The sequence below is a fragment of the Otolemur garnettii genome, unplaced genomic scaffold (assembly GCF_000181295.1).
Source record: "Otolemur garnettii isolate 467f Iridium unplaced genomic scaffold, OtoGar3 scaffold00094, whole genome shotgun sequence".
NCBI classification, from domain to species: Eukaryota; Metazoa; Chordata; class Mammalia; order Primates; family Galagidae; genus Otolemur; species Otolemur garnettii.
Genome location: NW_003852489.1, coordinates 4,921,305 through 4,942,773, shown reverse-complemented (window position 1 = coordinate 4,942,773; position 21,469 = coordinate 4,921,305). Strand labels below are relative to the sequence as shown.

The 21,469-nt window shown below is 55.1% G+C and overlaps 1 protein-coding gene across 1 annotated transcript in view; it reads left to right on the top strand.

Moving 5' to 3' along the window:
• The window catches only part of BCAS3 (BCAS3, microtubule associated cell migration factor), a 611,572-nt gene extending 597,020 nt beyond the window's left edge, over positions 1–14,552 (top strand). Inside the window, exons 23-24 of the mRNA XM_023516602.1 lie at positions 2,850–2,915; positions 13,722–14,552. Of these exons, the coding sequence (XP_023372370.1) occupies positions 2,850–2,915; positions 13,722–13,870 (215 nt within the window). The 3' untranslated portion in view covers positions 13,871–14,552. The remainder of the gene's footprint in view (positions 1–2,849; positions 2,916–13,721) is intronic.
• Positions 14,553–21,469: the final 6,917 nt, after the last annotated feature.

The following is a 21,469-nucleotide window of genomic DNA, read 5'->3' as shown; positions in this document are numbered from 1 at the left end:
TGACGTCCTGGCCACTGCTCTGCCATGCTGAGCATCAGGTGCCATCTCATCAGCTCCTCTCAACACCAACAGCGGCCGCACCTCCCAAGGGCTTGTGGGCTTCTGACTCTGCTCAGCACATAAATGTCGTCTAACCATCACAGGGCCACCAGGTAGAGGTCCCTCTCTCCAGTTTACAATGGCGGAAATGAAAGACTTGAAGTGAGACCGTATCTAAAAGACATGGGATTAAAATAAGACACTGAGAAGAGTTTCCAGTTCTTCACATCCTGCCACTTTCAGCTGATCAGGATGGGAGTAATGTCAAACTAAGAGGGGATCCCATAAGAGGAAGGGGACTCACTCTCAGGGCCTGTCTCACTGCCCTGCTGAGAGAGTGCCCAGGGCCGGCACATTCACCCTCCAGGCGCCTGTTTCCAGTGCTCCAGGCCTTCCCACCTGCTGCTCCTGCCTGATCTCCCACTTCCCTTCCACAGTAAGCCCCTCTTCATGTCACCACCTTTATTTAAACATATGACCCCAGCCTCCCAACACCTGCCCTGTTCACCTGGCTCTACCAGCATCAGCTGGAAGGGACCACTGCCCTCCCTCTCTCCCCAGTCATTTTAGACCAAGCTCAAATCTCTTCTCCTTAGCGACACTTGCCCTGACCATGCAGCCAGATGCACACATTCTTACTGGCTCTCTCTTCCGCCCCTCTCAACTTCTGCATCACCTACTCACTGGATACTTGGCCCTGGGCAGGTAGTGTATGTTATCTTTTCCCCTAATAGCAATGGCCAGTTCCCTTCTGTCGGCCAGGAGGGGAAGGGCCAGCTCTGGTGGTCCCTTCAGCCCCTCCTTCACCTATGCTGCCAGGAGTGTGTTTACTTCCAGTTCCTTGGACCAAGTCTGATTCACCTTTGTTACCTCTTAACTACCAGCCTTCTCCCTGCCTAGCATCCTGTACTGGAGTGGGAGCTAAGCTGACCTTCAGTTAATGTTTGTTGAATGACTAAATGGGTTTTTGTGGCCTCTGAGAGGTAAATGAAAACCAGCCGAAGCAATGGGAATAATTATCATGCTTCAAAGACACACTTGTTCGTTTCTGGCCAGACCTCAAATCTGATTCTAGGTAGATTGTTTTCGGTCTTGCACTCTTTCTCTCTCCTCCTCTCTCCCTCTCCTCCGCATGCAACCTTCTTCTTCCCTAAGGTGACTGGAGGCCCCAGCAAGAACTGTAGTGGGAGGTTAGGGCTGAAAAGTTTCTCTTTATATGTTTTAGTTGCCTAAAGTCTACTTCAGCTCTTTTACCAAGGCACACTGATTCCTGTCAACAGGGAGGAAGGGCCGGTGTGACCTCACTGGTGACCTTTCAGAGTCCCCTTTCTAGATGTCGCCCCAACATGGAAGCAGGAGTTACTGTGGAAAATGTGCAGTCTTGGACAGAGGGGTCGGAGGAGGGCCGTTGGACCCCCAGAACAAGGGCCCTCCTCTGGAAGCGTTAACATAAGTAAATGGTTAACAGGAGGGAGGATTTCTCTCCGTTCCTCCTTCTCTGCGAGAGTGCTCACCTCTAACCATTGACCTTTCTGAGAGGTATGAGATCTGAACAAAGTTGAGCATGTCATGGATGGTTAAATGCCCACCTTTCCCTTCTGCCCCCGCCTTAGCCCCTCTGCTGTCCCAGAAGATGGTCTGAGGTATGCAGACCACCCCTCAGGGCAGGAGCTGGTTAGAGAGGAAGACCCAGGAACTATCAGAAAAGGAAGGTTGAAAATGACCCTCTGACCCTTCGGGAGTCCAGAGCCTATACTCCTAGAAGGAATGGAAAGTGCTATACTGAGCAAGCAGGACAGGCCGATCTGATTGATGTTAAAGGAAAGGGGGTATTTTAGAGCAGTTTTCCAACCTCTGACTTTTGGTTATTTGTCCCTGCCCACTTCTCTTTCTACCCCACCCACGCCCCCAGCAACCTGCAGGCCCACTGCACAAGGCATTTATTAATTAGCTGGCAGAGTCCCCCAGCACCAGGCTTCACAGCCCTACCTTCATTCCGTGCGTGTGTGTTTTATTTAGTGTAACGCCATTGGCAGCAGCTCTGCCCCTCTGTGTGCTTAATTGAGTTTAGGGAGAATCACCGTCTAGTTGCTTCATTTGTTTAGGATAACTTTTCCATTCTATACCCCCTAGTTCATTTTTCTGGAATGTTCCCATTGTCTCCAGGCTCCAGTTGGCCAGCACCCACCTGCCACCTCCACTTTGATGTGTGCAGCTGTTTGGTGCTGGCTCTAGGGGTGGTTGGGGAAGTGTGGGCTAAGCCTGCCAGGGCCCTGCCTCCATCCAGGCATGGGCTGGGTCCTTGGAAGGCTTGGAGTTTCTTTGGTTTCATACTTTACTCATCCCCATGCCACTGAGAGCTGAATATGAGCATGTAGCTAATGCATTTGAGCACGTCTCCATGATCCTTCCCTAAGCAGCCCAGCCACACTGCCAAGCACTTTGAACTTCAGCCCATTTTCTAAATCCACGGAACCTGAGCAGAGGAAGAAACCTGAGGGACTGCCCAAGATACAGGCTTTATGTCCACGTCTTTCCCTACCCGAGCCCCGGGAGGTGGGCAGGAATACAGGATCTCAGTGGGCTGGACTGGGGAGGAGGAATAGAGCAAATGATGACACCTGTTCAGGCTAGTGAGAAATCGGCGAATGCCTAGATGTGCCGTGCCCTGGAACAAACTACACCCCCTGCAGAGCTCTCAGTGGTCAAACCAGATTTTGATATCTGTTCACTTTGATGTCAGTTCATGCTACGCTCTTAAAGGTCCATTTCGTGATCCTCTTTAAAGAAATATTTTATTTTCAATTCAGACACAGCTCTTGATGTAGCAGTAAAAAACTTCACCCCTGAGAGGCACATGGCTGTGAAGTGTTTGGGTATGTAACTTCCTGTCTTTGCCCACGGGGAAGGCTTTGCCCCACTGCCCTTCTCATCTCTCATGAGGGTGCCCTCCCACCCCTGGTGCCCAGGCTCAAGAGGCACTGGACTGAGGGCAAGAGGTCAGCTCAGACAGGAGGTCCCTTTGGCAGGGGACTGGTTTGGGATAGGGAGTAGTTGTCATCCTTCACCCGACAAGAGTTTCTTTGAGAACACCACTCCCTGCCCCCCACTTTGAAGATGGAAGTCAAATTTTCGGACTCTGCTGTGCAGAGCAGAGAGGTCACTAGGCTCTAATGCATTTACCATTGACTGCCCCTCTTGTAGTGCGTCTATTAGTGAGTAATTTGATTTGTACCTATTCATTTGCAGTCCCTGCAGGAGCCTGGAGCTGGCCCCTAGTATAATTGGTGCTGTCTCTATTTTTACATCATTAGATTAGCCCCGACTCCTGGCCACTTGTTGTCTGCGCTTGTCTGTCCATTTATACAACCTAATGTAACACAAAATTCATTACTGATCACATTACTTTCAACTCTGAAGCCAGCCTTGTGATAAACATTTGGTTAACCCCTTCTTACCCAGGGGAGGGCTGACAGAACAAATGCACTTCCACCCGACAGGCAAATCAATATCTTAATACACCAAAGTGGAATTGCATTTCTAGATTTGTTATTCCTCCTGGAGGAACAAATGGAAAGGCTCGTCTGAGCTAGCTGAATTGAATAATGAATAGAGCCCCGGCACCAGCAGCCAGTCTGTGAACGCAGCACAAAGGCAAACCCAGCATCAGCCCAGCCTTTTTCATCTGGACAGGCGGCAGCGCCACCGCAATTAATTGAGATTGTGGGGCTCTCCCAGCTACAGTGTGTGGAGCCAAGAACACGGGCTGGGGCCCCGAGGGGGCAACAGAGACCTTGCCCCAACACAATTCCTTCTGCCAGGCTTGGCCTAGGACATCTGGACTGAGAACTGGGGTGGGTTCCTTGATCACTGATGTAAAGGCTACCAGACACATGGAGCTGGAACTAAACGCCACCAAGAAACAAAATCCATTACAAAGGTCAAGTTTACCACTTGGAAACATACAAAAAAAAAAAATCCCTATTCCTTTTTAGGACCAGGTCAATGATACTAGGATTGGTTGGTTCACACCACCTTGTGTGTGCATGTGCCTGTCCCCAGGGTGAGCATTCTTTGGCACACAAATGCCTGTGTGCCTGTATGTGGTCGGAGCTCTCTGGTAGGAATGTTTATGAGCAGCATGTGGGACTGTAACACAGGAGCTGGCCTAGAGTCTTAAAGGGACCTCGGCACAGCGCTATTTAATCCAGAAGCTTCTCTCCTACCCCTGCCCTGCTCATCCCCTCCCCGACCCCCATTCGTCTCTGGGTAGCGTCCCCACCCCTATTAAGCTATTACTTGTGGGATAGTTTGTTTCTAAAGGAGAAATACTCCCACTTAGTAAGACTTTCAAAAAGCCTGTACTACAATGATTAGAAAAATAGCCATAAAGAAAGTAGAATGGAACCCATTACCATGAAAGTCATAAATCCTCGAGTGAAAAGAAGCCATAAACTGAAGATACTCAGGTGGAGAAGAAGGCCGGGGCATGCGGCCCATCTAGGGCTGCCTGGATTTGGGGAAGTCCTGAGCAGGAGGCTGAGGAGACGCTCCGAGGCCTGGGGTTAATGGGTCTCCTTTCAAGGGAGCGGGACACCCCCACACCCACACTTGGGCCCTGCTGTCCCTTAGCATGTTCAGAGCCCTTACAGGCCAGAAATGACGAGCAATCCTGTGAGACATGGAGGTCTAGAAATCCCTCGAGGGGGCTCAGATGCCACTCCTGACCTTGTCTGTGAGACTCACCCCACCATCATTTCTCCCATCGCTCTTCCTTCGTGTATGGGGGAGGGGCACCTCCTTGCAGCTGTCCCAAGGTGAGAGGGAAGAGGTACTGTAGGGTCAGGCCAGGGCTCCTTGTCCCAAAGATTCCAGAATTGTAACTCTGAAGCACTTCCTACATGAGGAGCTGTGACAAGGGGATTCCCTCACCAGGGTACTATGGGACATCCTCATGTCTCATCAGCGGAAGGACACTGGTGTGTCACTGAAGTGAGCCTGGGCACAGTGCTGTCTCCTCAGAGCTGGGGGAAGCCCTCTGAGGAGGAGTGGACACTAACATCCCCACTGCTACCAGCCCCCAGTGTTTGGACCTACTCAGCTGCAAGCAGGCTTTGGTCTCTGCTGTTACTCACCTCAGGTGGGTGACAAGGACAGCTGGGGGGCTCTTTATGTCCCATGCTGGTCCCTGCCCCGTAAGCTCTTGAAAACAGATAAGAGCACAGTCCTTGACCTTCACAGAATAGGACAGACCAATGGGAGGGAGGAGGGTGAGTCTGCTGGGGGAGTGAGGGACTGAGATTTCTTAACCTTGACTGAAGGGGGGGAAAGCCACATCTTTCCAAACTCTTCTGCTGCGTCGTAGAGAATTTAATTACGTTTGGACATTTGAATGAGAACCAGATGTGACTCTGGTCTACAGGCCAGCAGCATTCAAAGAACAGCAACTCTCCTGTGGTCTGCAGGATAGCTCGTGGAGACCCCTGCCTGGGTGCTGGGGTGGGGTCTTTCAAGCCCCAAGGCTGGACTTTAGCAGACAGGCAGGTCCAGGCCAGCTGCCCAGTGCCTGGTGCCAAGGGAGATTTTCCAAACCCTGTCTCCTCACCACAGCTGTGCAGGGTAGGCCTGTTTGCCAGTGCCTGAGATTCCTCCTGGCCCCTCATTAGCACCCCCACGCAGCACCAGGCTGGTGTTCTCTACCACCAAAGGGACGTCTGCTGTGCTGCTCAGCTCTGAGTCACCCTTAAATGGCATCTGCCAAGGCTCTGCCCACTGTGCATGCCGTGCACCTGGAGCCAGAAAGGGCATTTCAGCACTCCCACCCAGGTGAGGAATGCGTCCCCAGGGGCCTCTGCCTGAGGAGTCTCCTATGTGTGTTCAGTGCGGGTTCTGCTTCTTGAAGCCCCAACTTGTCCTTTTCTCTTTAGAGCCTTGCACACCCAGTGGGGTCACTAGAGTAGACCCTCCCCCCCTGCCCCCGTTCCATAGACGCTCAAGCAGACGAGAAGTGAAGTCACTGGCTCAGGTCATTCAGCACATCTGTGACAGCACTGCAGCTAAAACAGTCTCTCCCTCCTCCCCTACCCCTCCTCTGGCTGTCCATAGGGAGTGTGGGTCAGGGCTTCTCCCCCATCTGGTGGACCATAAACCTGGCTTCAGCCAGAGTTACCAAGTACCTCAAAATAAGGGACACATGAGCTGCTCAGCTCAGCCTTCTCTGTCCCTGTGTATAGTGTGTGTCTATACTCTGCTGTGGTCGGGATTTACAGTTGCAGTAGTGGGCACTGAGAGGGCCACTGGGCATGGGATACGAGCTGAGGCAGTCCGGTTGGGTGATCCTGCTGCCTTCCCCTTTGAAGCCAGGACCAAGAGGGCTGGGTAGCATGGGTTTCCTGGGAGTGAGGTGTGGCAGTCTTTCTGGGGGGAAAGGCCCCAGACCCCAGCCAGCCCTGCACACCCTCTGGCTCAGACTGTGTACTGCCATTGCTCTCAGCAGTTCTACAGTTCCATCGTGCACACAGTCATCTCTAGCTGAGAGACAAGCGTGGTGACCATGGGGCAGGGCTCTGAGAGAGGCCGACCCTCCTGAGTTCCTGCGCCTCAGCCCCCGGCCCCAGCATTCCAGCACACAGCCCCTGTCATCATGCCCCTGTCTCCACTGTGCCCACCAGAGTTTTGGGACCTAGCCTACCTCTAAGTCCTGCATCATGGTGTGAGCACTGTGCTGGCCTGCTCTCATGAAAGGGCTTCAGAGGCTGAGAACCTTTTCTCTTTGGCTAGGGTAGGAAAAGCCACATGTCTGCCCCAGTTTTCTGGTGGAAACTCAGGTACAGAGAGGGCTTCCGCTTCCCTGCCTTAGCCTCCTCAGCAGTAACCCTTTCCAGATGTTGGTCACAACTGTCACCTTCTAGGGCCTGTGGATGCCCAGGAACATCTCAGGTCTCCCAGAAAATGCTGCTGAGGCTATTGGGTACCTGTGCCTGGTCATGGGGCCAAAGGCAGCAGCTGTAGGTGTCCTGAGCCATGAGCTCCTGGCCTCATTCTGCAACATTCTAGGTCTCAGGAGTCAGGAACAAAAGCTAGGCGAGGAGGGGCTGCCCAGACCTCGGCACTCAGACTGATGGCAGAGCTCTCAGCAACATGGCTGCATGGGCTAAAGCACCAGAGTGTGTGATGCAGTGGGCCAGGGGGTCTGCTCAAACTTAGGTGTTAAGCCCCAGAGATAACAACAGGCCAGAGTTAGCCCTGCTTTCATCTGCTGGCTGGTTCCAGCAGCCCAAACCAGGATGCCTGTTATCAGAACAAGGAAGAGGCTTTCATCCTCAGCCCCTCAGCTCACAGAAGCTGTCCTCCCTCTTGCTTGGGTAGGGTGCAGACCCCTTGCTGGCAAAAAAAAAAAAAAAAAGGCGGGGGCTGGGGGGACTCCCTTCACTATCCCCCAAGGTGCAGCCCTGCCTCAGTCTTCCCACTATCTCACTGCTGGGAGGTAAGGAGGACCCTTGTCTGTGGCATCTGTGCAACTCTGCAGCCTGAGGGAGGTGCCTAAGGGGGAGAGGAGCCCCACACTTCAGAGTGCAGCCTGAAGCGGGAGGGAGAGGGAAGGTGCAGGGGAGCTGGCGCCTGGGAGGTGGGTATGCTGAGTGCTTGGGAAGCGAGGCCTCCCCATAGCTGCCGCCTTTAACTGCTGCACTTTTCACCTCCTAAAAAGTGCCCTGGGGGCTGAGGCTGGCTCCTACCCAGAGTGTGGTCTCCAACAGAGCTGTCAGGGTTTTAGAGGCAACCTCAGCCAACTCGCCCACTCTCATGGCTGCAGCCCCACTCCCCCACCTCCTCAACTACACTCTGGAAGAGACAGCAGTAGTTTCCAGGCCCAGGACTGGTGTAAGACAAGCAGCCCCTAGCCATGTCTGCCAGGGCCACCTCCTAGTTGGCATCTCAGCCATCTTTCCAGGTGCCAGCACCGGGAAGCTGCCAGCTCCGCTTAGCCCCATGAAGTACATTCAAACTCTGCCAGTACTGAGACTCTGTCTCTAAGCCCCACTCTGCATAGCTGGTCCCTAGGCCCTGTCGGAAGGCCCCTTGCTGACAAAGTTGATTGTTTGGGGATGACCCCATTTGGATCAATTTGCTGAACTTGTAGAGGTCATGTGTCCTTCCCATATAACCCTTTAAGAGAAAATGCTGTAAATCCTTGACTCAAGCAGAGGGTCCCTGCCCCACTCACACTCATACCTCACTCCCCACCCAAGAGCCCTCAAGCAACAGGGAACTGAAGCTGTTTCTGTTTGTTGCAGATCTCTGAGCCAGGCACTGGGCAAGACAGGGCAGTGTGGCTGGCTGCTGCATGCTGTGTGGCTGTCTACTCCCCTGGCCTCTCACTGGGCCTGGCCCAGGCAGGGGTCTTAACCCCTGCTAATGTGGGAGAACAGGGAGGTGAATGCAGGAGGGAAAAATCAATGCATGTCAACAGGGTTGGAAATTTATTTTCCATCTTGGAAGAGGGTATTTGCAAAGAGGAAAGGAGGGAAATGAAAAGCTGTAAACAAATATCTGCCATCTTCCTCCCTGGGCCATTTCTTAATTAAAAAGAAAGAATCCTTCCCAAGCTCTAGTGGAGGCCAAGCTGGTGGGGGCCTAGATGGCAAAGACACCTGCTGGGAGGGAGCTGGAGAGGGACCCTGAAGTCCTGTGGATAATCACAGTGACTAATCTGATTGCAGCAATAATAACTCAGTTGCTGACTGGAAGCGTTAAGCACTTTGTGATGCACTCTACATGCATTATTTAATTTCATTCTTACAACCAGGCTATGAAACAGACATTGTTATTCCCGTGTTTGGGAACGTGAGGCAAGAGATTTGAGCAGCACGCCCATAGTCTCTCAGGTAGCAGGTGGCCAGAGCCTGTGCTCTATCTACTTCCCTAAGCTGCCCTTCCTCACAACGCCCACTGCCTTCTCTGAGGCTGGGGAAACATTCCCACTTCTCACTGGCGTGAAAGGACAGGCTCCTCCTATATGGCCCAGTGAGAATGACCCCTCCCTGTGTCTCCCCCCAAATACCCACCCAGGTAATCAGGTTTGCTGCACCTTAACAAGGTCCACGCTCTGTGTGGAGTGGGGGCAACATGAAGGCCAGGCTTTCTCATCCTTCACTCATTTCATGAGAGCTGAGGTGTCACCCTTTAGTTGTTGCTGAGTCCGTTGTCTCCCTACCCACTGTGGCTTGCCCATCCTGGCCCGTGGTATACAGGGGCAGCTGTAGGCAATAGACCCCTTTTCCAAAAAGGGCCCAGGGGGAATGGGTAGACACAGCCTGGCTAAGCCTGGGGTCCAGTTTTAGTGGCGCTTAGAGTTGTCAACATTGTGTGGCCTGCACCCGAGCCAGTTCTTTCAGCTGGTGGCTTCTCATCTTCCTTTGTTTTGCCACCTGTAAGACAGGGATATAGCATCTCCCACTCAGGGTACCAAGTCCTGGAGAGTGTGAGGCCATAATGAGATTATCTTATGTCTGAGTCAAGACACTTACCTGGGAGCCACTCCTTAACCCCCCGCCCCCGACACACACACACTTGGGGACCTGGGGAATGGCTATTTTAGAGCTAACCTCTCTACCCACCAGAATTGCCACACCCACTGGGGATACTTCCCCTGTTTACCCCCTATCCTTCAAGAGCCCCTGCACTCTCTCCTGGGGCCTGGATCTATGGTGGACTTTTCCCACAATCCCACCTCAACTGCCAGAGAACTGCCCAGGCTTGGTAGTCTTGGAGGTGAAATAAGAGGGCAGCAGCCAGAAACTGGGACCAGTGACTCAGAATGTCCGGAGGTGGCCCTGAAAACCGTGCAGCCTGCCTCCCTCTCCTTCCTCTTCCAGCAGCCCACCCGCATGGGACCCTGTCTGGTACTGCATGGGCTGCAGGTCCTGGTCTCTCCCTTCCCAGAGCTGTTCCTCATGCTCAATGTGTCACTCCTCTGCCCCCACCCCTCTGCTGAAGGGGGTCCTGGCGCCATCACAAGAGCTTCATCTCTGGGGGCACTAAGACTGATTGGTCCCCAGGCCCCATACATGCATGTCACTGTCCCCCTTGACTGCAGAATTCCACTGCAAGCTTACCCTCCCCCAGTGTGACACCCATGCCTCCTTACACCCTCTTCACCTGCTTGCAGAGATCAGTGTACTTCTCAATCGTTGTCCATATCTTTTCCAAAAAGATTCCTCAATGCTTTTCTTTTCAAAAGGGAAAAAAAAAGGAAAAAAAAAACAATGCCAACAGCCCAGCGTCCGTGAGCAACCCAACAGTAACAAAGCATGCATTCGAGATGGAGGAAGGTAAGGCCACACATTTCCATTTGCCGCTTGCTCCTAGGGCTGGGCGGCTGGGATGTCTGGAGGGTGACCCTACGTGCGCCCTCCTCTGCTTTACTCCCCGCCACACTCACTGTGCTCAGTGGGAAGAGGAGAAAGGGTGTGAGAGAAGGTGTGTAGAAAAGTGCCCAGGAGACTGTCCCAGGGCAGCCAGACCCCTGGTCCTTTCATTATTAATCCAGGGCAAAGAATGGGCCCCACTTCCCCTCCCCACATCATTCACTCATTCATCCATTCAAGAAACATGTTTGGAGCACCAACAATTTGCTGGGCCTTGTGATTGCCACTGGGGATACAGAGATATAAGGCTCTCCACCTGCATGGGGAGCCCTAGGAGGGTGGGTTGGAGGGCCTAGGCTAGGAGTCAGCACAGAACACGGTGGGGCCTGGCCAGCTTTCCCAGGGGAACAGGATGAGCTCATGGAAGAGTGACCATTTGTGCTAATCTTTGGAAGATGAGGAGGCGTGCTGGGACCCAGGAAGCCTGTGAAGGGCTTTCAGTCAGAAGAATGTGTCTGAACACAGGCCCAGAAGCCTAAAGCAGCCAGGATGGAGAAGTGCATATCCACACAGGCTGATTGCTTTGGTTGCTCAGACATAGTGGGTAGGTAATGCTAGTGAGGTGGAGTCTGGAGGACAGGTCATAGGAAGGCCATTTGGTAATGCTGGGGGATGTCAATATCCTCAGGACTGTTAGGAGTCACTGAAGATTTTTAAGCAGAAGGAAAGCAAGTTTGTGCTGTAGACAGACCACTCTGGCTTTGGTATGGAGGTTCTTATAAGTCAGGAGACCTATAAGGCACTGTGCGGGCCTACCCAGGACAGTGGCGGAGAGAGAAACTCCGTGCCTGGGTTGCCCTGGGATGTGGAGTGGGGAGGAAAATAGGAGTGAGGCAGCTCCGGCTTACCTGGCCCCAGAAGCAGCAGATTCATCTTATAAGCTCCTGGGCAACTGTCCCTGCACTGTCACAGGATGGAATAGAGTGTGTCCACTCAGACTTGTGTGGTGGGGTCACCATGGCTGCTGGGTTGTTGCTGGGGTCCCGCATCAAGGGGCAGTGGGGTGCCATGCTTGGTCCCAGGCTTTGGTTCTCTCGCCTTCCTTGGCAGTGTGGACAAGGGGGCATTTTTCATCAAGGCTGTTGGGGCTGACGCTCAGCTCTAAAAAGGGGTAATCTTCCCCATCCTGCTCCTTCATCTGGGGCTTTCCTCCTTGGACCCGGTGTCCAGATCCTAAGGAAGCCCCTGCTTTCCTTGCTACTGCTGGTGCTACTCTCTGCCCTCTGGCCCTGCTGCCAGCGCCCCCTAGTGCCAGGATGGCAGTGCATGAAGACGCGGGCCTCTGAAACCCAACTGAGCAAGTCCTCCCTGGCCACTGCGGCAAACTCCTTGGCTTGGCTTGTGGGGAAAGTGAGGGAATGGAGGGAACCCTCTGGAAGTCTGAAGTTTCCATATAGAATTCCCATGGTCTACTCTTTGCTTTCCCATGCTCTCCCTTTCGTGACACAATGGTCTGTGCCCCCAAATTAGGGTGAGACTGAAGAATGACCAGGAAAAAAGAGATCCCGCCCAGCCGCCACCTGTCTTATCCATATCCAGATAACTCTTGGCTTTTCCCAGGTCAAGGCCCAACAGGGCAGCCAGCATCTCTTAGAGATCAGGGACCTGAGCCAGGCCCTCAGCTTATGTACACAGCTCCCTCCTTCCACAACCCAAATCTGTTAAGACCCAGCTACTCAGAAGGCTGAGGCAAGAGAATCACCTAAGCCCAGGAGTTGGAGGTTGCTGTGAGCTGTGTGACGCCACGGCACTCTACCATGGGTGATAAAGTGAGACTCTGTTTCTACCAAAAAAAAAATCTGTTAAGAGATTCTGGTGTTCCAGTGCCCTATCCAGCCCAGTCTGAGCCCCAGATTTGGCTGGTGCATCCTGAGGGCCCCTCACACCTGGGCCCAGGTGCCTTCCTTGCCCTCCCTCTGTTCTGTGGCTGCTGCTGGGCAGCCTCAATGCTTCACGGTGGCCTGCAGGGAGTGAGGGACAGCAGTTAGTTACAGGCTGGCTGGTGACGGCCAGCCCAGGAGTGAAGGCCATGACCCCTTCATTCTCTAACCGAAGCCAGCTGTGTTGTGCATATCATGGCAGGGGCCTGCGAGTGAGCACAGGCTGGAGATCAAGGTCTCGAGCCAGACAGGTGTAATATTTGAGCACACCTTGCTGTTTCAAGCACCTTTCTTGAAGTCTTATGCTCCTGAGGTGGACAGACCAAATGCCCTCAGTCACAGGCAGTCTTGAAGAAGGGTAGGTTGCAGGTCACCAAATGTTGGCTTGCGACAGACCCTAGAGACTGCCTGGGTGTGTGTGTTCTCACATCTTGGAGCCCGCTATGAGGGGCTGAAAGACAGTAGGATCTGGCCACTTCAAAAAGCCAAGAAGCAATTTCTGCTTCCTCGTATTCAGCAAGTAGGGAATTTTATATTCCCAGCCTGCTTATCCCAATACCTGTCTTGGGTCAAGTGATGGTGGGCAGTTAAGGTGCCCATCGCTGAATGAGATGGGCCAAGTTGTCATAGCCAAGCTAATAGTGTGTCTGTGCAGGGGTCAAGCAAGGGAAGGAGGAAGGGCAGAAACCTGCCTGCTTTCCAGGTTGATCTGAGGGGCACCCAGGACAATTGGGGGCTGAGATGGAGGGAGAAAGGAGGCACTCCAGACAAATTAGGACCCTCTCCCACTTGTAGCAGGCCCCTCTGGAAACAGGACACTTTCCAGAAGGTGCCAGAGATGAACTCAGATTGGCCAGCAGGCAGATTGTATGGGTGACAACAAGTGAACAAGTGAGCCAAAGTGGAGACTCCACAGCCAGGTGGGACAGGCAAGGAGAGGTAGGGATGGGTCAGGCTGGGAAGCTGCGGCCCTTCCTATGTCCTGACTTTTCCCCTCCACTTCATCTGTGGAGTTGGGAAGCATGCTGGCTGAGCAGGAGTGCCTGTGCAGGTGCGACCTGTGCCTTGTGAAGAGCAGAGCTGACCACACAGTTAATCAGTGTGGCCACACTTCTGGCCTTCGGGGCTTTCCCACATCAGGGAAAACCATAGTCTAAAACTGGAATCTGTCAGCCAAGGGGGCCTCTCCCTCCCCTGGCTGAGCCTCCCTGTGACCTGGGCTGCTGCCTGCCCATCCGAGGAGCAGGTGGGTAGCCCCCAGCAGAAGGATTCCAGTGGACCCAGAATGGTGCCTCAAGGCAGGCAGTCTGGCCTGGAGTGTGCCCCCTGCCCCACCCCACTCTGACCATGCCCGGCCCTCTCCTCTGTCTTGCAGAACTTCAGCGAGAGGGAAGCATCGAGACTCTGAGTAACAGCTCCGGTTCCACCAGCGGCAGCATCCCGAGAAACTTCGACGGCTACCGATCTCCTCTCCCCACCAATGAGAGTCAGCCCCTCAGCCTGTTTCCTACTGGCTTCCCGTAGGTACCAGCAACCTGCTTCTGACTGGCCAGCCCATTCACCTGCTGGAGGAGGGGAGAAGCCCCCCTCTGGTCCTACCCTTCAGTCTCGGCTCCACTTTTCATCAACCATGTTCCCTAAGCTTAGAGACAGCAGCCACCCATCCTAACTGGATTGAGAAGAGACCCTTCTCCAAAACACCTTGGTGTACCCTGACCTCTGCCACACCTGTCAGTGGGGGCTATGGCCGAGAGAGACTGCAGAAGCTCAGTCCCCTTCTATGTTTGCACATGACATCCTACATTGGATCCGCTTTTGTATTTTTTAACATACCCCTAGGAGCCTTGAACAGTGACCATATCTTGGGTGGGGAGAAGGTGGATGGTCCAGCAGAGCATTTGACCCTGAGTGGACAGTCTTAGCCCCAGCCCACTTCTGGCTGTGACACATGCTGCCCCCCAGCTTCCTTTGGTCAGCCCCCCTCCAGCATGGGGTGAACTGAGGCCCAGAGTATTAGGGAAGGATGAAGAAAGGAGATGCCTCTCTTTCCTCTCTTCTTTCCTCATCAGCTCATGGGAAGACTTTGTTTCTTATCTTTAAGCCCTTTTACCCTGGTCCTGTACTGTTCAGCGAAGGAAACCGTGGTTACTGAGGCCCTGTCAAAAAGTGCACGTCTTGTCTAATAAATCACGCTGCAATTGGTGTCTATCCTTGAGTTGCTGGGATCAGGGTCCTCTCCAAATGCTGAGCAGAGTCCTGTGGGCCCCTCCATGTGTCTGTGGAAGGTAGGAAGGGGAAGGAGAATTTTGCTCTGGAATTTGGGTGGCACCTGATTAAGTCCATTCTCCAAGCTCCTTGACTATTACCAGAGGCAGTGAGGTGTCAGGTGCCAGTCAGGCCCTTGCCAGGTGCTAGGGAGTTGCTGTGGGGAAGAGAGCTTGGCAGAGCCTCTCTCATCTTTGGGACACTCTGTAATTGCCTTTCTTTTCAAACTCACAAGGTGGGAACGCAGTTAAGTGAAGATGGGTATTCATGAAGCCTGCTAGAACCTCCAATGACAAGTTCCTGACTTTGTTCTCTCTCTTCTCATTTCTGGCCCTAAAGTGAACGGCCACAAGGAGACAGGAGAAGGGGGAGAAAAGGGTTGTTGAGCAGATACTACTCAACTACTAACGCTCATCCCAGTCACCCCCTTCTCTGCTCACATATCCCAGAGACCCCAGGGAGGCCTTAGAGGACTAAAAGAAACCCACTGAGCCAAGTGTGGTTTGGGGTGAACTTTAATGGAACAGCCATAGAAGAGTTGAGTTCGCAGACAAGCAGGCCTTCCATCCAACCGTCTGGCCAGAGCTGGGCCTCTTCACACACCCTGCTCCCAAGTCCTGGCACTGAGAAGAGACTTAATTTTTAGTTCCCTCACTATATCAATTGAACATGTTAGGAGAAGAGGGATCTGAATCACACTAGGCTCTGTCAGTTCACAAGACAGTCCTGCACAGGGTGGCCTAAGCCAGTCCCTCCTGCCTGGGGACTTATATGGTGAGAAGTCATTCCCTAACTCATGCTAGGAACATAAGGAGGCCTGGGCCTAGCCAGTGGGGGCTCTTGAGGGAATTGCAGCTTTCCCCCATTTTGCTGGTTGGAGACATTGATGATCTGGGCACTGCCCCACCCCCCAGCTACAGCAGTTTTCAGTTAAAAGGGGACGGAGAAAAGAGGGCCACCAGGCTGCCCACGCGTGCTACCCATGGCCTGGCTCCCTGGGGATGGGTCCAGAAGCTCTAGGAAGCAAGAGCCCCTCTGAACCCACCCTAGGACATGTGGATGGGGCAAAGATGTTGCTGCCAAGAGCTCTCTCAGCCATGTAGGGAACTGGCTGGCAGCTTAGAGTCAGGAGTCCTCTCTGGCCCAGCCCTTCCCTCCAGTGGGGGCAAAACAGCTGTGGCCTCCTCCAGTCAGGGAAAGTGGTGGGTGTAGGGCTGGACTTGTTGGCTGAGCTTGCAGGACAATCTGGTTATTCATCTGCTTGTGCAGTCAGGCCAACTCTGAGTATGTGGGGGAAGGGTGAGGATAAGAGAGGCCAGATAAGCTGGCCCCATGGCGGCTGCCACTGGAGCTCAGGTTATCAGAAAGGCCATAGGCCTGGCCCCTGGCTAATTGGGGGAAGTTATGGACCCTGCCATAGGCTATAATCAGCTGGAAGTGAGAGCTGGGTCCCAGGGTGGGGGACCTTACTGTCCTTTGGCCCCCAGAGCAGCCAGCATGCCATCCTCTACAGATAACATCCAGGAAAATGCTGCCTCGCCCTCAGTCTCAGCAGACCTCATGATGGCATCATCTAGAAGGTCATCAGAACATGAATCTAATTGTGGCCAGACCAGACAACCTTGAGGAAGCCATGTAACCTCCCTGATTCTCACAGCACTACCTGTTCAATGGACAAATTACTACAGACTCCTTCTCAATTTGAGGGAGAACGATTTTAGTGATCTGGAAAGAGACTGACAGGAGCTGGGGTGGCAACCGAGGAGCAGGGATACTGTCTAGGACTGAGTTGACAAGTGTCAGCAGTCCCAAGGCAAACTCAGGCACACAAGCACCAAGAATAGGGCCAGCTCCTCTGCAAAGAAGCAGAAGCCAGGCCAGGCGGCCACCAGTCTGGAATTGGAGATGGTTTTTCAGCACTGATTTTTTATTATTAGAGATCAGAGACTCTCTAAACAAGAAGTTACCTATGATCCTCTTTTTTTTGTTGTTTTTTTGGTTTGTTTGTTTGTATTTGTAGATGTCAAGCCTGAGCCCTAGAGAAAGGCAGAGCCTTGCCCAAGGTCATGAAGTCACACACTGGTCAGCTGACACCTGTCTGCACGTTCCTGCTTCCCACCCCAGCCAGTTCCTTTAGAGGGGCCTGAATCTCCTGACCACTTGTGCCCCCCACACAATCCAAGGGGCCTGACCCCACTGATCTGACCCCATGCTTCACTCCTTCAAGCTTCCAGGTTGAGTCCCTAACTACCTTGGCAGCTGCTCCCCCATCCCTATGTAACTGGGAAAGCGCCCTCCTCCTGCAGACCTAGAACTGGAAGCTCTAGGGAGAGAGCATCTTGTATGTCTTAAGTTCATAGCAAGAGCCCAGAGAGGGCAGAGGCCTTGGAGTATAGAGTGTGAGCCAGCAGCAATGGCATCCCCACCTTGTAAGGAGTGGATTTTGGCATGCTCTTTTAAAAGTCTTAAGGGTCAACAGCACCCTGTGGCCTTGGGTAAACTTTACATCTGGGTTTCTGGGTCCTCATCTGTAAAGGAGCAGGGGTGAGGAGGAAGGAACGTGTACCTGCCTACAGGAGCAACATAGCCCAAGCAGGCAAAGGGAAAACTGCAAGTCACAAAGGCAAAAGGGTGAGGTGCAGAGGCCAATGGGGTAGGCCAGGTAACTCCTTAATGGCACATCAAGAGGGCTGTGCCTGGATTATGGCAGCTACCCCCAGACTGCCCCAGGGAATCCTGGCTCTGCTCCCTGCCTGTTGAGCAGTAGCAGGCCAGCCCCGCCCCTTTGTCACAGGTGGGCCCGAAATAGGGGTCCTTCCTATTTTTTACCCCTCTCTCAAGACACTCACCAGAGTTCTGTTCACGCTCCCATGATCCCAAACGCCCACACCCATAATTTCACACTCATGTATGTCCACGCAGTGGGCTCACCGCTGCTTTTACACCTTACTTCTGCCCACCGCGACCCGTGGGCCCCAGACCAGTGAGTAGTTGGAGCTCCCAGGATTACAGGATCCCCAAAACTCTGAGGAAGTTACCCAAAGTCTGGCGGTGGAGGTGGGGGGCGCGTGGCCTTGGTTCTTGGCCGCGGGATCTCGCCCTCAGGTGCAAAGCACGTCCCTCCAGGGCCATCTATCCGGGCCCATAGCAGCCAAGCTGGGCCTCGCCTTGGTGTCAGCCTAGAAGACCGGCCAGGGCCACACCGGCAGTGGAGGTGGAGACACTTCCCCGGGCCTAACTGTTGGAAGTGGCCCCGCTGCCTGTCCTGGCATAAGGCAGCAGCCACACCGCGACCAGGAGGGAGTCAGGCTGCCCGCTCTCCCCGCGTCCCCCGCCCGGTCCCAGCCAGTTGGCCCGACCCTACGCGGGATAATTGGGACTGGAGAGAGGCGACGGGCGGGCGGCGGCTCCAGAGAGACTGCGCGCCTGTCAGCCGCAATTTGTTTAAGTGGACGGGACAGACCCGGCCGCTGCGGGCTGGGGTCACCAAGGCCGCGGCCCCCACCCCAGCCAGACCTGGGACCGCGGGGGAGCCCGGCCGGGCCGCTAAATCGGGCTGGCTGGCGCCACGGCTCCGGGAGGTACGGGTGGGCAGAGAAGCTGTGATGGGGAGCCACTCTGTCCGCGGGAGCGTCTTCATTCACGCACGCGCGCGCGCGCGCGCGCACACACACACACACACACACACACACACACACACGTCGAGAGGGCCATGGACGCCTGCGGCATCCCCACAGCTGGTCATACGCGAAGGGCCCCACACGTCACGCTATCTCGGCCTGGGCACATTCATATACTACCGGGCACTTCCATGCCAGTCTCAAACGCCAGCACCCCGTTACTCAGAAGCACGTCGGTCCCCTCCGCCACACGACCACACATCCCCACACATCCACTCTGCCCGGGCTCGCGCAAATCCGCGTCCATGCAGTCAGACGAAGGCACCGGCAGGGACCTCTTTTGAGGTTCATACAACCCGGGAAAGGTCCTAGCAGTGTCCCTTGACCCTGAGAGAGGTTATGGGCCAGAGGTCTGACGGGCAGCCCAACTCGGTTCAGGACCGCAGCCCCACCCGGCCCAGGCTGCTCCGCCGGATTTCGTTGTTGGCAGGAAGCGTGGAGCGCACTGACCACGCGCAACGGGCTTGAGGCTCAAAGGCCCGCGCCCGCCCGACGCTCGGGCCTGGGACCGCCGGGGAGAGGGAGGGGCCGCCGAGCGCGCGTCCCCCGCCCGTCTGCGGGGCCGGACCGATGCGAAGTGACAGGGGCCGGAGCTTTGTTGTAGAGCCTCGGCCGCCTGGCGCCAGCCGCCCCCGCCCGTGCCCTCCCCCTCCAGCCCCGGGCGGCCTACAAGGCGCCCCCCGGGGCCTCTTAAAGAAACACGCTCATTCGGCCGGGGGAGACTCCCTCGGGGCGCCTGTTCCTGGGAAGGGGAATGAGGGTAAATCCAGGATGGGGAGGGGCCAAGCGGGACCTGGGGGCTGCAAGGCGGCGCTCCAGGGCCACCCAGCCCTCCCCAGAGCCAGTTTTCCGTGAGCCTCGGATATTCCTAACTGGGGACCCCTGGCTGGGGTCGGGGGTTGTCCACACGCAACCCTGAGAACTGCTACAGCGGGACGTCCGGGAGTTGCAGGACGGCGAGGCGGGGCAGACAGTGGGATCCCGGCCCGGAAGAGCGGGGGAAAGCCAGAGGGCAGGTGGGTGGCTCCGTAGATAGGACTGCGGTCCCCAAATACAGTCGCTGCATGGTTTCTTGGGCAGATATCCTGGGCCTGTGTGCTTCAAATTCTTCACGCCTTAGACCCCAGGACCAGCTACAGATTCTCACCAGGAAAATAACTAAAATGTACACACTTAGACGTACACACATTCTTACAAGAGCAAAAATATGCGTGTACACACACACAAACGACTTTGCAAAATGTATTCACAGATTCCCAGGCCTGTGCCTAAGGAAAGCTGTCCTGGCTATCTGGTCACTTCACCGACTGCACAAACGAGTCCACACGGGTACCACCCCCGGGGGCCATATCCCGTCTAAGATGGAGCTGGCAGGTCTTTGCTTGTACAAAACTGCAAAGTACCCTGTCCTGGCTGCGTAGACTGCGCAGCGCGGAACCAAAGATTCGTTCTGGGCAGAGAAGAGGTACAAGAGAGAAGTGACCTCGCCAGAAGTAAGGTCGTGGGGAAAGCCCTGGGGGCAACGCCAACAAGCGCGGTGGGATGAGGAGTTGTGAAGGCCCTGGGGTCGGCTCCAAAAAGTAGAAACACGGTCAGATTACTTCTGCTAGTCCCAAACCCTCACTGCCAGAGGTGATCCAGCCTCTACTCGCCCGCTCTCAGCGTTCAGCTGTGAGATGCCCCGAGGCTGTCTGTGCGCGGCGTGTGAGCACCTGCCCAGGTCACTGATGGATGTGGGGTGTATGTGCCCACCACGCAGGCATAGAACCCGTGCGGGGCCAAACTCACCCACACTTGCATTTGTTGTAAGGGTGGGAGGGTCACCTGTGGCTAGTGCATGCTCCCTGGAACCAGATTTGAGACAAGTGGGTGGTCGCTCCATTCTCCTTTTGCACACCTTGAATGACAGCTCTTTCTGCACACAGAGGGCACCACACTGGGCAGGAAACACACACACACGCACATCCCAACAATATACGGGGAAAAAATACTGGCTGCTGGAAAATGGAAGACGAAGAATGATCGCCGAGGTGGACGGGAAAGGGAGTCAACCACAGGTGCGCGGAGACACCCCGACTTCCGCACGTGTTACTCAGCACTCCTTTACTTGGGAGACGTGCGCTTCAAAGAGATGGAAACAAACTCTATAAAGTGGTTAGGAAAGCGGAGAGAAGATGCCAGTGTTCAGGACGAGGGAGATTTGCGTCTCCGGTACCGCTTACGGCGAAAATTCGTTGGGTCGCGGATGCAAAATCCGGGGTCCGGAATCCGCCGGCGCAGTGCCGCCCTGTGCTGAACAGAAGGTGCGCTCACCTACCCAGCCCGGGGACCGGGTCTCCGCGCCATCGGAGACCTCAGGGCTGAGTCCAGGACCTGCTGGGAACTCCAGGTTCCTCCAGAGTCTTGCTGTGAGGGAAGGGGCGGTGGTCCTCGCGTAACCCGCCAGGCCGCTTCCCGTTCCAACCCGAGCCAGCCCCAGCAGGGTTCTGCCATGGCTCCACTCACCAGCTCCCGCTACCTGGGTTCCGCTCCCGGACCTCGGACCTCGGCCACCCGAGCCTCCCGACTCGCCCGCCCACTGGCCTGGCTTTACAGCTCCTGCAGCCTTCTTCCGGAGTGCGGGGACCCCAGGTGGTGCCGTGACCCAGAGCGGGGTCGCAGGCCGGGCCCGGGCGCCGGCCAGAACTGCCGGGCCTCCAGGCACGGGAGAAAGAGGGCGCCCCCTGTCCTCTCGGGCCTATGTCAATGCTTTGCACTTGGGGGCTGGCGTGCAGCTGGGGGGGTCCTTCCCGAATGCCCTGGGACCCGGGCACCCCTCGCCTCAGGCCCTGGCGGCGGGTCAGGTCGGCCTTTCGCGCTTTCCAGTCCCAGCTCAGGCAGCCGCGGCGCGGGAGGCGAGGCGGGGGCCGGGGCAGGGGGAGGGGTCTCGGGGCCCGCCGGCCCGTCATTGGTTAATATTTTATTCTGTTGACATGTTTTCTTACTGCTGAGGCTTCCGACACCTTCTCCCCGGCCCCCCCTCCCGGCCGGAGCTTGGCCTGAGCTGTCAAAACTCCGCCCCCGGAGACCCACAATTGGTCCAAAAAGCGTAAAATCAGCAATCAAGGGGGGCCTGGCTCGTTAGCGCAGGGGATCCGAGCAGGGCTGGACATGTGAGATAGTCACAGTTTTCCAGAGA